Below are 12,537 nucleotides of genomic sequence, written 5' to 3'. Positions count from 1 at the left end.
AATAAAACTATATTATCTAAAATAGAATGTCGAAAAATAAAAGTGGAAATTAAAATTAGAGGAAACGATCGAGTATAATTGACGGGGGGCCCTTTGGTATTCGGTTACGTGCATATCACTGCATTAATTAGAAGGTTTCACATGCAGCTGGATCCAACAACTATCATCTTCAAGATTCAACCCATCCTACATAATTATCTTTTTTTTTTTTTTTTTTTTTTCTGAATATTTATTATTTTCTATATAAGTAATAAAATTGATGCTACTCAACCACTTCAGCACATGTTTAGTTGAACCATCTAATTAATTCCTACACAAACACATGCATATGTATATATATATATATGAAGATTATCGTTGATTTAAAACCCTTTTTAATTTAAATCGATCCCTTTTAATTATTAATAATTATATAATCAGATATAAATAAACACACAGAGACATGAATCCATGCAGACATATATCGATCATCAAACAAAACAAAGTATGTGTGTTTAGTTTGTCCTCAACCATGTACAGATAATGAAGTGTATGATTATGTCTAAATAATAACAAGATCTCGATCGATCTCGAATTAACGGTTAATTAATTAATATGAAGTGCAAGATTATATATGTCTCTGAGCACATGAACAAAGAATGTCAGGTATCATGAATTAGCAAGGTCATGTTCAGGCAAGTGAAAGCTTTGTGTTAATAATGTCCGAATCCCCACTGCATTTGCTGTATCCATTGCTGCTCAGACTTAGGCTCAAATTAAGCTGTAGATCATTCAAATGCCGATCGATCTTTTTCTTCTCCTCGTTTATCTATTAATTGCAAGAAATTAGTTAACATCAGTTGATGCATAAATAATACAGTAAAAAATGCATATGCATGTATATATATTATTACATAAAGCCTTGTGGGATGTTCGATCTTGATAGATGGATTCGTGTTATTTGTGCTGCTCCTGCTGCTGCCAATTGAGGTCAAACATGATTGTCTTTTGATTGAGTTTTGTGAAACTGAGTTTGAACAAATGTTGGGTGTGGATATGATCATTTCTCTCGATTTAAATTGATTCACGATCATCGAATATTGGTGCCAATTAGGCCTTCTTCTTTGATGCCTGTGGGTAAAAATCCATAGATACATACTTATCCATATGAACTCCATTTGATGAATTAAAACACACACTTACTTGGAAGAAACCCAAGGGTGCGATTCGTCGGGATTTTGCGCGAAGAACTTTGCGCGATCGGCCTGATTCGAGTCCCTCGCGAAAACAATGCCACCATTTTGTAGTCTCAGATGATGAAAAGGGCTGAATTTGTTTAATTGTGTAGTTCCAGAAAGGTAGTTCCTCCCATGAATGTAGATCCTATTAGCTTGGCCTGTTATTGAAGTTTTATGTAACTAATTAATTAAGATATATTGACCACAATTTCTTGTAATATATACACCAAATTATCAGTAATTGAATGTGGGGAATAATGTAGCACCTTTGCAAGATTCATCCATTTTCTTGCTTCTGTACATCTACACCAACCAAGAACAGTGTTGCCCTAATTAATTAAGATAATCAATTCAGCAGTAAAGATTTGATTTTTCAGTACCTGTAGATGGCTTTTGACATGAGATATTCTGAGCCCTCTTACATTCATCAATTGAAGAACTGCTTTAGGGGTTGCTCCTGGAATTTATCGAACTATTCATCAATCAATTTGGGGGAGAAGTGATGAAGAATCAATTAGGGTTTTTCATCATCATCAAATTAATTTCTTATGTACTATTATTTGGTAGCTTAATAATACTCACTCTCCTGGCCACCAAGTCTCTGAATAGCATGTATAAAGGATAGATGGAGGTCGGGGGTCCACCGGAGCCGCGGCATTTTTGATCGGAGGTATGGCCGGACATTGCGCTTCTTGCCGCCGGTGGCGATGTCATTAGTACTTCTGCTCCCTTCTTCCATCAAATTTATCGACGAATTGTCTGTGTAGTTGGACAGTGTGTTATCTTTTGTTCCAGCATTTTCTTCCTCTCCAATATTGATCAACAGCTTGTCATCTTCAGCCATGTTCATCTCCTGTGCTCATAATTAAATAATCTCCATATTAATAAGCACAAATACACAGAGAGAGATGTACGTATATTATATGTGTGTGTGTGATTGGAAGGAAACAAGAAAATTGAGGATTACTGAGGCCAAATGAATTAGAAAGAGATGAATTGATTGAAGAACAATTGAAATGAGAAAAAAGTGGTGTAGAATAAAGTTAAAATTAAGTTCAATTACTTCTGTATAATTTGATCATGTTTATCTTGTTGAATTCATGGCAGAATTTCCAGGGTTTTGCCTCTTTGAGTGGACAATTAATTTGCCACTATTTCATTCAAACAGAAACCCTAAAACTAAGATCTGATTTCAATTTCAGATAGTGAAGAAGTAGATGAAATTCAGCTTTTTTTATCTGTATACACATAAATTTCTATATATAAAATATACCCAAATATATATCCTAAAACTGTGTTTACCTCAAACAGTAGATCATACATACACTAATACATACATACATATATATATATATATATAGAGAGAGAGAGAGAGAGAGAGAAGAGCTTTACATACCTTAAATTTACAAACCCTGAAATTAAAACAGAAGTATTAAGCCCTCAGGATCCAATTATCTTCGATCAGTTTCTCAACTCCACCTGATCATAATAATTTTACATAATTTAAAGAAAGATCTTCGAAGAAGATGAAGATCAGAGAAAAAGGTGGGTGGGAAATTAAGCTGTCTGAAGAACAAAAAGAATAAATCAAAAAATTAGCCAGCAGTAGTAATTACAAGTGCACACACTTCATCATCCAGCCATCGTCCTCAGAAAATTGAGATTTTTCACCCTAGACTTTCATGCAAAAAAAAAAAAGCAGCACGAAAATTCAACCCTGGACTAGTTCTGGATTGATCATCTTCTTCTTGATGATGATTTATTATCCGTTGGTGCAATAATTATTCTTGGCATTATAGACATAGATATGAAAGGGGGCCCCAACAACACCTGTTCAATGCTTATATATATATGTATATATATATATTGTATGAGACTTCTTCCCTAGCTAGTTAATAGTTTATTAATCGAACAATTCATGCATTTTATTTAATTTTATTTTAGAATATTCAAGTTATAATTATTAATCTCCCTTGGTTAAATTAATGTCCTAATTCAATTGACAGTTGTCATAGTAAAACCTGCAATTTTCCTCCTTATCATGTGATTATTTTTGACCTTTGTCACTGGCTGCTCTCCTAACTTTTATTAATAATAATTGGATTCTTTATCCTTTGGGCATTATGTGATTTTTCATGAAAAATAAATAAATAAATAAAAATCTATAAACATATAGAATGATTAGAGAGTCATATATGTTAATGTATATACTATTTAATGTCATGTATTGTCATCGGTTCATATACTTATTATGAATGAATTATCAATACTGTATTGATTAATTAATTATATATATATATATATACATAATTGGCCTTTTTATCCTACCTAAACCATGACTTTTTATTTTATTTCAATGTGGACAATAAGTGAAATTAATCATCAATCTTGTGTCCCCATGTCTTTAGTTACCGCCATTGCTTTGGTGACAACGCAAACCTTTTAACCTCCCATTTTGTGTTGGAATTATTGATTTAAATCTTGATTTAACATTAATGTTAGACATCTAATCACCTTTTTATTTATTTATTGCTATTATTATTAACCTTTTGGGAGGCAATTAATAAATTTCTTTCAGAAATAATTTTAGGAATTGTCGTGTTCTATTTATTTGCCATGGAAATTTAAGAAGAGTGCAATGTATTCAAAGAAGTTGGTGACGACTCTTCTCTTAAATGAATATATATATATATATATATCTATCGTATTTGAAATAGCCAATTTTATTTTTGTGTTTTTGCATGGAGGCAGACACTTTCAAAAGTACCATCAAACTCCCATCTCTCTCCTCTCTCTCTCTCTCTCTCTCTCTCTCTCTCTCTCTCTCTCTCTCTCTCTCTATATATATATATATATATATACATATTCAACGAATTAATTAACAGTGGTCCAATTGGATCTGCTTCAGACTTTATTGTTGCTATGAAAATTAGCTAACAAGAATTGGGAGCTATATATAATTATATAAGTCGATCGAGGGGACAATCCTTTTGATTAATTTTGAAGATTCTTTCAATCCATTAATTTCATTTTCCCACAATTTAATTCAACACCCAATTTAAGTACCGATCAATTCCATGCACACAATAACCAATCATACAAATTAAAAACATACAACAATTGGTCCAACATTGAGACTTTTTCTTTATATATATTCAAAAATTACTTTGAAAAAGGTTATTTACAGTATTATTTTAAGAAAACAACGCATAAAATGTTATGTATTCTTCCAAAATATAACATCAAAAAAATATTAGAATAATGTGTTGATTTCTAAAGCACGATATGCAACATGCATGGGAGATAATAATAATGCATCTTATTTTCAAATGGTGGGTTTCCTTGTCAGGAAATTAAATATGTCTATCTTTGACCGGTCCTCCTTCCAAATATGTAATAATAATACTCATTTTCGTTCAAATTTATATTCTTTTTTTTTTTCATAAAAAAAATTCTCATTTTTATTAAAACTCATACCCGGTCAAATGAGCATATATTTGCACGACGGAATAATAAAAATTTGGGGTTTGTTTGATTTGAAATTTGAATTTTTGTTTATAAAATATTATTCTTGTCCTTTCACTTTAGATATAAATTAATTGTACATGTAATAGTATATTTATAATTTAAATAAAAATTAAAGTTATTTTAATATTAATGTATAATTATATTTTACTAAAATAAATAATAAATATTTTTTAATAAAATCGGATAAAAATGACAAAAATGATACATACACCTTCAATCAAACATACTTATAGTTCCATAACTATATATGTATATTGAAGAATTCAAAAAGGGTTGAAAAAGTTGGCTGCAACAGTTTCTTTGGAAGAGATGAAGTCAAATTTTAGGGTGTAAAAGTATTTAATACAAACCCCCTCCTCTTTATATATATATATATATATATGTATATTGAGCATGCAATTGAAATCGATGAAGCTAACTTTGTGGTGTTATTTATTTATCTTATTAATGATTCTTTTACTTTCTTTTGTCACACCATCAATTTATTTGTATGATTTTGCTGTTGTGATCTGTCATTATTATTATTATGAACTAATTCTACAACTGTTCCTATTATTGCACCTTTAATTGCTAAACCCAAAAAATAAATAAATAATAAAACTATATATGGTCTACGTATTTATACTACAGATACAAAAAGTGGCTATGATCCATTGTGGCCCAATTGAGATCTCTCAAAGGCCCGCTAAGGTAGTGGGCTAACGCCTAACCACTTTTATTTTATTTTATTTTTTTTGTTAAAAATAGTCCAATAAAAAATATTTATTTATATATAAAAACATCACATTAAATATTTATTTATATTATACTATAGTACTACTATCTAGTTTATTCTAACATTTTATTATTCTCATTGTTCTCCAAAATTTTAATATACTTCTAAAACATACATAAACAAATCTATGCTCAAAAATTACTTTCAATAAAATTTATTTATAATATTATTTTTAAAACAAGTATATTAAATACTTAATATTATTTATTTCAAAAATTTTGAAACTCTAGAAATCATAAATGGAGTCTTAGGCTTCGTTTGGATAAATGTTTTTTAATAAATATGATTAAAATTTTCAAAAGTAATATATAAACAAAACTATATGTAATTAAAAAAACTTTTAATTTAAAATATTTTTTTAGTATCCCAAATTATCGAAAAACAAACATCACGCATCTCGAAATCATTGTACGGAAGGGAAGTGGGACCCACCCGGTCAACAATGGGAATGTGACCCGATGGGTTCGGGCAATCCAACTGTCAAAATCCTGCCCAGGGCAGTTAACCGGTATAGAACATTTCCATAAATTATTAATCGTCTTTTCTTGCTCTGAAGCAGATTTTAATAGGTTGTATAAGTTGTAAGACAAATATGGTTTGTTAAATAATATAAAAAGAAAATTTTCAAAATTATTATTATAATTTGCGACTAAAGATATAAAGAAAAGAATGGTTGGTTGGTGAGGATGATGAGAGGGCACGAACACGAACTCTGTTATTCTTTGAGAGAAAAACCAAGACGAAGAAAGAAAGAATTTCTTTTTTTTTTTTTTTCTTTTTTCTTTCTTTTCTCAATTCCCCATTGTTCAGATGGTCGAGGAGAGTCTCTGCCTCTTCTGAGATCATCCAGACCCATTTTCTGCCATTTTCAATTCCTCCAAAACAATATTAATTTTTACAAAAGGGTTTCGAAATACCCTCGAATCACCATCTCCATTGTCCTATTTTCTGGTGATTTTCATTCACGCCTTTTTGTTTCTTCCAACGTTGTTCCGATTTAAGGTTGTTTGATTTTGATATTTTCTTTTCGTTTCTCAGGTAACGGTGCCGACATTCGTTCATTCATTCATCCAGGTTCTGCAATTTTGTAATTGTAATTGTAATGTTATTGTTAGAACACCTGGTTGAAGATGAGAATCCCCCAACTTTGTCAATAGATTTAATGTAGATTCTTCCATTGTTGCATAGATTTTTCTTAGTCGTAGATCTGTATATGTAATGATATTCCAAGACATCTTCAGTCCCCCTGTACTGTAAAGATTGGCATTGTCTTTGCCCCCTCCTCCACCGGCAGCTTTTCCGAGTAAGTTTGATTGCTCGGAGGCTTATTTGTCTGAAAACAGAAACATAATCTAAACTAGCTATTAAAAGGCCTCAGCAACTCTGTCGAATGGTTCGGCTCGCAATGTCCGGATATGGAAATAGAATCCACTTGTTCTGTTTCATGTTCTTCATTATTGTTTTCGAAATCAATGGATGCTGCTTTCTCAATTCCGAAGGTAAGAAAAGCAGCTAGGGACTTACTTGTTCTTGCTAAGTTTAACGGGAATTTGACAAGTTTGGACATTCAGGATTGGCTTTGTTGCAATTCCGGTCGATGGTGGACTTTGATCCGTCCGGGACTTTGGAAGATTGGGATCCAAATGATTGCAATCCTTGCGCGTGGTCAGGCATCGAATGCGTGGATGGTGATGTTGTTATGCTGTATGTTCGATGTCTTAAAACAATCGTATTGTAATGAATTGAAACATCGTGTGTTTTATCTAATTCGTGAAGTTATTTTTCTTGCGCAGAAATCTCAGTGGCTGCGATTTGGAGGGAGCGCTGTCGCCGGAGCTTGCGAATCTTACACATTTGAGGTTTCTGTAAGTATTGGCTTTTTGTCGAGGCGAAATTTAGAAAGAAAGGAGTATTTCTATGACATTCTTTTGTGTCCTAAGCGATCTGTCGAAGAATCATCTCTCCGGCGCCATACCTCCGCAGTTTGGACATCTGGCGATGCTCGAAGTTTTGGACTTGAGGGATAATAACTTGAGTGGAACAGTTCCGGCGGAGTTAGGAGAATTGCATTCCTTAAGACGTTTGTATGTCTTAGCTTCTTACATTGTCTTTAGTACATTTGTCTATGTGTTGTTAGTTTATATACCTTTGTCTGCGCGGCGCCGCGCATTTGGTTTAGGTTGCTCTGCAACAATAGGTTTGAAGGGAGCCTTCCGGTGGAGATTGGGAAGCTCAGTTTGCTGTCCGATATTCAGTTCGATGATGTCTTCTCGACTGCTGCTGCCGGAATTTGCTGCGTGAATAGAAAATTCGGACACTCGTGAGCCTAGACATTTTCTAACCATGCTTAACTCTAGAATTCTCAGTTTTCTGTGTGTTGTCTTCATCGTTGGATCGTATTTCTGAAGCAGGATATGGCAGAGTGTTCTGAAGCAGATGAAGAAATCGGATTCGACTAAGCAAACCATAGCTAATTACCTCAATCTGCTCCCCAAGTAAGCAACCTTAACTCTTACATTCAACTCTGCGAATTCGCTGTCGATAAAACTCATCATTGAAGCTTGTTAAGGTTGAAAGGAAGTGAATCTTCGGACAGCCATGGCCACAACTGCTGCAGCTATCTGACTGGTAAGAGAAGATCGCTTTCGTTTTTTATTAATCTCATCGATCGAAGCTGACTTCTTTTGCTGCATTTTTCTAGATTCTCCGGAGACGGATGTCATTGAGAGCGCGCAAGAGCATGTAAACAATGCTCGGCGCATATTAGCTGAAGACCTCGCGAACCTCGTTTCCCTCCCTCCCGACATTAATGCTCTGGTCGATGATTCGCCAGGTAGTGATGAAGCTCTCCCGAGCAGAAGCAGCGGTTCGTTTCCTGCAGTCGCGAATCCGAAGCCTTCTCCTGCACCTCCTGTTCTTGCGCCTTCATCGTCGCCGCCTCTCGAACAGGAGAATAAGACCAATGGCGTAGCTGATCCTAGCGCCGTTGCGCAATATAAGGATTCTTCTGCTGATGGAAATTCTGCGAATTCGCGAAAGTTTATGATTGGGATATTGGTCGCGGTTTTATTACTTGTTGGTGTCATAGTTCTGCTTCTGATATTTCGAAAGAAGGCGACGAAGAACATTAGTCCTTGGAAAACAGGGCTGAGCGGACAGCTGCAGAAAGCTTTTGTCACAGGTCTGATCTCCACACATTATCCGTTTAACTAAAATGTCGATCTGTCCGCGATAATACATGCCTGTTGTTCATCTGCAGGGGTTCCTAAGTTGAACCGCGACGAGCTGGAAACTGCGTGCGAGGATTTCAGCAACATTATATATACTCGTGAAGGTGTCGTGACTTTGTACAAGGGAACTCTGTCGAGCGGAGTGGAGATTGCTGTTGTGTCGACTGCTATTGAATCTGCGAAAGAATGGTCGAAACAAGCTGAGTTATTGTTCAGGAAGAAGGTTAGATGATCGTTTTTGCATCGTAGTCTAAGAGATTCATTAAGATCGATTGATCGATTTCTGGTCTTTTGAACTTCAATAGATCGAAACCTTGTCGCGCGTCAATCACAAAAACTTCGTCAACCTTATCGGATACTGCGAAGAGAGCGAGCCTTTCACGAGGATGATGGTTTTCGAGTTTGCGCCGAATGGCTCTCTCTCTGATTACTTGCAGGGTAAAGTTCTTTAGGCATTTTTAAACTTTCGATACTATCGCATCAAATACTGATTTTTTACTATTCTGTCTAAACACGGAGCCTGAAATTTTTTCTTCGATTTTTTTCAGCTAAGGACCTCGAAGATCTCGGATGGGATGCGCGGATTCGAATAATTATGGGGACTGCTTATTGCCTGCAATACATGCACGAGCTTAATCCGCCGGTGGCGCATCTCCGCCTGACGACGAGAGATGTGTTCTTGACGGATGATCATGCCGCAAAAGTAGGTTCTTGTTTTAATCAAAGATGGCGACTCTGGTTTTCGACTGAGGAAATGTTAATGTTATGTTTTACATTTGCAGATCTGCGATGTAGCTTTTTGGGCAGAGTTTGTAGCCTCTTCGAAGAATCCTGCAGCACACGAGCCGGATCATTCTGAGCAGCCGCCGCTCGCTCTGGAAACAGACGTCTACAGTTTTGGGATCTTGATGCTTGAAATAATCTCCGGAAAGCTTCCTGAATCGAAAGAAGGAGACAATGTCCTAAAATGGGTATGTCCTTGCGCCATCATCTGTTCTTCGATTTGATTTTGAGCAGAGGCTTCAAATGAATGCTGATTTTCTGAACTTTGTTGTTAGGCCAACCAATACCTGAATGATCAGACAACCTTAAGCGAGTTGATCGATCCGGCCTTGAAGTCGTTCAAGGACAGCCATCTTCCCGTTGTGTGCGAAGCAATCCAAAGCTGCATCGACCAAAATCCGAGGAAAAGGCCTGCGATGAAAGAAGTCATCGAGAAACTTAGACAGGCGATTGATGTATCGCCGGAGGCTGCGACGCCTAGGCTGTCTCCACTTTGGTGGGCTGAACTCGAAATCTTATCTTCCGAGGCAGCTTGATTGTATCAATTCTCACCTCCTCGCCTCCCGTCCTGTAAGTCGATTGTATCTACTTTTTGTCCTTTTTTTTTTCGACATCCATCCGAGGATGAAACAGAGCTTAAAGATGTTGTAACAGTCTTCTTTCTTACAGTCCATCCCTGTATATTATTGTTTCCACCGTTTTATCTTCAGCTTCGAACATTCCTTTTCCCGCGTCTATATAGATATATATATTCTTGCAACATTCGAGGCTCGAGAGGAATTAACATATATATTATTACGGAATATAAAATTGAAATTAGAAAAACTCGTATATATTATTGATTTTCAGTATACTAACCATACATATACAACACAAAACAATACATACTTTTATATAGCAAAGCACATTTATATAGATTTACTGCATATATAGTTCAGTTCAGTTCAGTTCCTCCCATGGAGATGATCCTTTCTCTGGCCCCATTGATGGAAGCAAAGATGAAGCTTCTTAGCCATGGCGAGAAAACGCACGCCCTGAATCGGCGTCAGCATGCCCAAAAGCTCCTTGAGAGTATTCAGCCTCAGGTTATCCGCCTGTAGCAGAATTTTCGTCAGGGCCACGTCGATTACTTCCAGCGCCGCATCGGCTTCATCGCCGGCGTCTCTATGCCGCAGGAGGTCCCTCGCGATGAAGACGATCGGCTGATCTGCAACCTCCTCCTGCAAACTGGCTAACTCTCTTGAAATCCTGTCTTCCTCCTGGATTGTCGTGAGCTGCAGGCTGTTGATCAGAACAAGCTGATCGGCCGACAGGAGCTCGTCATCGCCGATCGCATTTTGATCGCCGGCGTCGGCGAGGCAGAACTGTAGTACGTCGCCGGTCGAAAACAGGGCGTAAATTAGCCGGATAAACATGGACGGCCGGCAGCCTCCGGCCCAGAGCATTGAGCCCTCAAGCGACGAGCACCAGGCCGAGCAGAAGTAGGGGGAGACGTCGGCGGGAGCATCGCCGGCGCGGCGGTGCACGTAGTCTTCGAAGTGGTTGATGGTCTTGTTAATGAGGTCGCGAAGGACGACATTGTCATCGTCGTCGTCGACATTTCCATTGGTGAGGGTGAGAGAATGGAGAAGCTCCGAGAGGTCACGCTCTTGGAGATCCATCCAGTCACGGAAACAAATGACGTGAGAAATTTGGTCGCTGTTTTCCATATCGTCTTTCTTAATGTGTTTGTGTGGTCGATGAGGTCATTGATGGTTACAGTTGGGAGGTATTTATACACGTGCGTGGGTGAGAGAAGTTTCGAGAAAGTTTGGAGCTGTTTTTTTGTTTTTTTGGCGGGATTCGGGAGGTCACGAGGACCCACGTGATGGACAGCGTGTTTGGTCAGGGGAATTCAGGTGCATATCGCGTGGGCATGTGCCAGAGATATGGACGAGGACAAGGACAGTGTCTTATGTTATTGATGACATAATATATTCTTAACGAATCTATTGCTCTCTATTTCCAACTACAATCACATTTTATACTATAGTAGAAAAATATTTATTTGAGCACTAATTAATTTTATTTTATGTTTTAATATGTGGACTTATAATTTAATTTTGGTAGTATAGGATTCATTACCCAACCAATATTTGAAATGATTGGTGTAAAGTAACTGTAACTACAGGGATAACTCCACAGATGAATTTGTTCATTTTTTTATTGTGTATGTTTTTCTGAATATAATTTGTTTGGTTTGTATTTGAAATTGATATTTTTTATTTAAATAGTAATTTGATGTAATATTTTATAAAATGATACAATATATTTTTATTAGAAGTGGTCTCAACTAATAATATTGAAATTGATTTGAAATTAGAAACAAACATGATACTACATTTTATATATACATTTTGCATATTGTTATAAAGATTTTGTGATTTTATTGTTGTATAGTAAAAAAATAATTATTTATCATGAAATAAATGTGTATTTAATATAATATTTTAAATAAAAATTAGTTGGAAAAATGTGAATACTCACATATTATCTTTAATATCTTAGGATTCCATTGAGTCAAAATGAACCCAAATATATATATATATATATATTTATATTCATATTTATCATAGTATCGATATATTGTTCATTTCAGCTATTGATTAACATTGACTAACACAGTTTTTTCACTGCGATGGAAGCAGTTAAAATAAACTACAGCGGCTAAAAAAGGGACGAATAGGAGTGGTATATTTGCATAATATTTTTATATAATATTTTATGAGATAATAATTATTTTTCTTGCCAACTGCAACATTTAAACAGTAAAATTAAAATGCTAAAAGAATGGAGCACAAAAAACACAACAAATTTGACAGAGAGCAAAGACGTAGGGAAAAAGACAAGAGTTCACCTCGAGGGGATAATATTTTTGATGCCATAAAAAGACATAATACAGCATAAGAAAGGCCGCCCCACAACAACTTGGGTGACATCTCATAGACCTAACAAGACTTGAAAA

The 12,537-nt window shown here is 35.7% G+C and overlaps 3 protein-coding genes across 6 annotated transcripts; 1 reads left to right on the top strand and 2 right to left on the bottom strand.

Annotated features, from left to right (window-relative positions):
- Positions 1-498: 498 nt before the first annotated feature.
- On the bottom strand, positions 499-2,925 carry LOC127249879 (myb family transcription factor PHL8-like). The gene is made up of 8 exons (XM_051272932.1): positions 2,834-2,925; positions 2,614-2,696; positions 1,800-2,070; positions 1,598-1,674; positions 1,484-1,520; positions 1,183-1,375; positions 894-1,110; positions 499-808 (listed from the first exon to the last, which is right to left on the bottom strand). Exons 3-8 carry the CDS (start codon positions 2,065-2,067, stop codon positions 671-673), a joined length of 930 nt encoding a protein of 309 aa, XP_051128889.1. The 5' UTR covers positions 2,068-2,070; positions 2,614-2,696; positions 2,834-2,925; the 3' UTR covers positions 499-670.
- Positions 2,926-6,193: 3,268 nt separating this feature from the next.
- LOC127250018 (protein MALE DISCOVERER 1-like) lies at positions 6,194-10,218 on the top strand. 4 transcript variants are annotated; one of them, XM_051273159.1, is made up of 14 exons: positions 6,194-6,471; positions 6,559-7,019; positions 7,092-7,224; positions 7,314-7,385; positions 7,461-7,604; positions 7,700-7,840; positions 7,929-8,015; positions 8,090-8,148; positions 8,222-8,701; positions 8,780-8,973; positions 9,056-9,193; positions 9,304-9,453; positions 9,533-9,721; positions 9,809-10,218. In XM_051273159.1, the coding sequence occupies exons 2-14, from the start codon at positions 6,911-6,913 to the stop codon at positions 10,067-10,069; spliced, it is 2,157 nt and encodes a 718-aa protein (XP_051129116.1). In that variant the 5' UTR covers positions 6,194-6,471; positions 6,559-6,910; the 3' UTR covers positions 10,070-10,218. The 4 variants fall into 4 exon arrangements, with proteins under 4 accessions (XP_051129116.1, XP_051129119.1, XP_051129118.1 ...); XM_051273162.1 differs by having other exon boundaries at positions 7,932-8,015; positions 9,809-10,217; XM_051273161.1 differs by having other exon boundaries at positions 6,195-6,471; positions 7,932-8,015; positions 9,056-9,188; positions 9,299-9,453; positions 9,809-10,217.
- An 85-nt stretch (positions 10,219-10,303) lies between these two features.
- LOC127250019 (protein DELAY OF GERMINATION 1-like) lies at positions 10,304-11,242 on the bottom strand. The gene has a single exon (XM_051273163.1). The coding sequence runs from the start codon at positions 11,240-11,242 to the stop codon at positions 10,478-10,480; it is 765 nt and encodes a 254-aa protein (XP_051129120.1). The 3' UTR covers positions 10,304-10,477.
- Positions 11,243-12,537: the final 1,295 nt, after the last annotated feature.

Source organism: Andrographis paniculata, unplaced genomic scaffold (assembly GCF_009805555.1).
Source record: "Andrographis paniculata isolate CXL003 unplaced genomic scaffold, ASM980555v1 Contig36END, whole genome shotgun sequence".
NCBI classification, from domain to species: domain Eukaryota; kingdom Viridiplantae; phylum Streptophyta; class Magnoliopsida; order Lamiales; family Acanthaceae; genus Andrographis; species Andrographis paniculata.
Note: the sequence above shows the minus strand (reverse complement) of the source record. Positions and strands in the feature narration are given on the sequence as shown.

Excerpts from the sequence above, each read along its gene's own strand:
- LOC127249879 (XM_051272932.1), bottom strand. The coding sequence starts at position 2,067 with ATGAACATGGCTGAAGATGACAAGCTGTTGATCAATATTGGAGAGGAA. Across the intron at positions 1,675-1,799 it reads GAGACTTGGTGGCCAGGAGA|GAGCAACCCCTAAAGCAGTT; the intron begins GTGAGTATTATT and ends GATAAATTCCAG. Across the intron at positions 1,521-1,597 it reads ATGTCAAAAGCCATCTACAG|ATGTACAGAAGCAAGAAAAT; the intron begins GTACTGAAAAAT and ends TGGTTGGTGTAG.
- LOC127250018 (XM_051273159.1), top strand. The coding sequence starts at position 6,911 with ATGGTTCGGCTCGCAATGTCCGGATATGGAAATAGAATCCACTTGTTC. Across the intron at positions 7,225-7,313 it reads GATGGTGATGTTGTTATGCT|AAATCTCAGTGGCTGCGATT; the intron begins GTATGTTCGATG and ends TTTCTTGCGCAG. Across the intron at positions 7,841-7,928 it reads AATAGAAAATTCGGACACTC|CAGGATATGGCAGAGTGTTC; the intron begins GTGAGCCTAGAC and ends GTATTTCTGAAG.
- LOC127250019 (XM_051273163.1), bottom strand. The coding sequence starts at position 11,242 with ATGGAAAACAGCGACCAAATTTCTCACGTCATTTGTTTCCGTGACTGG.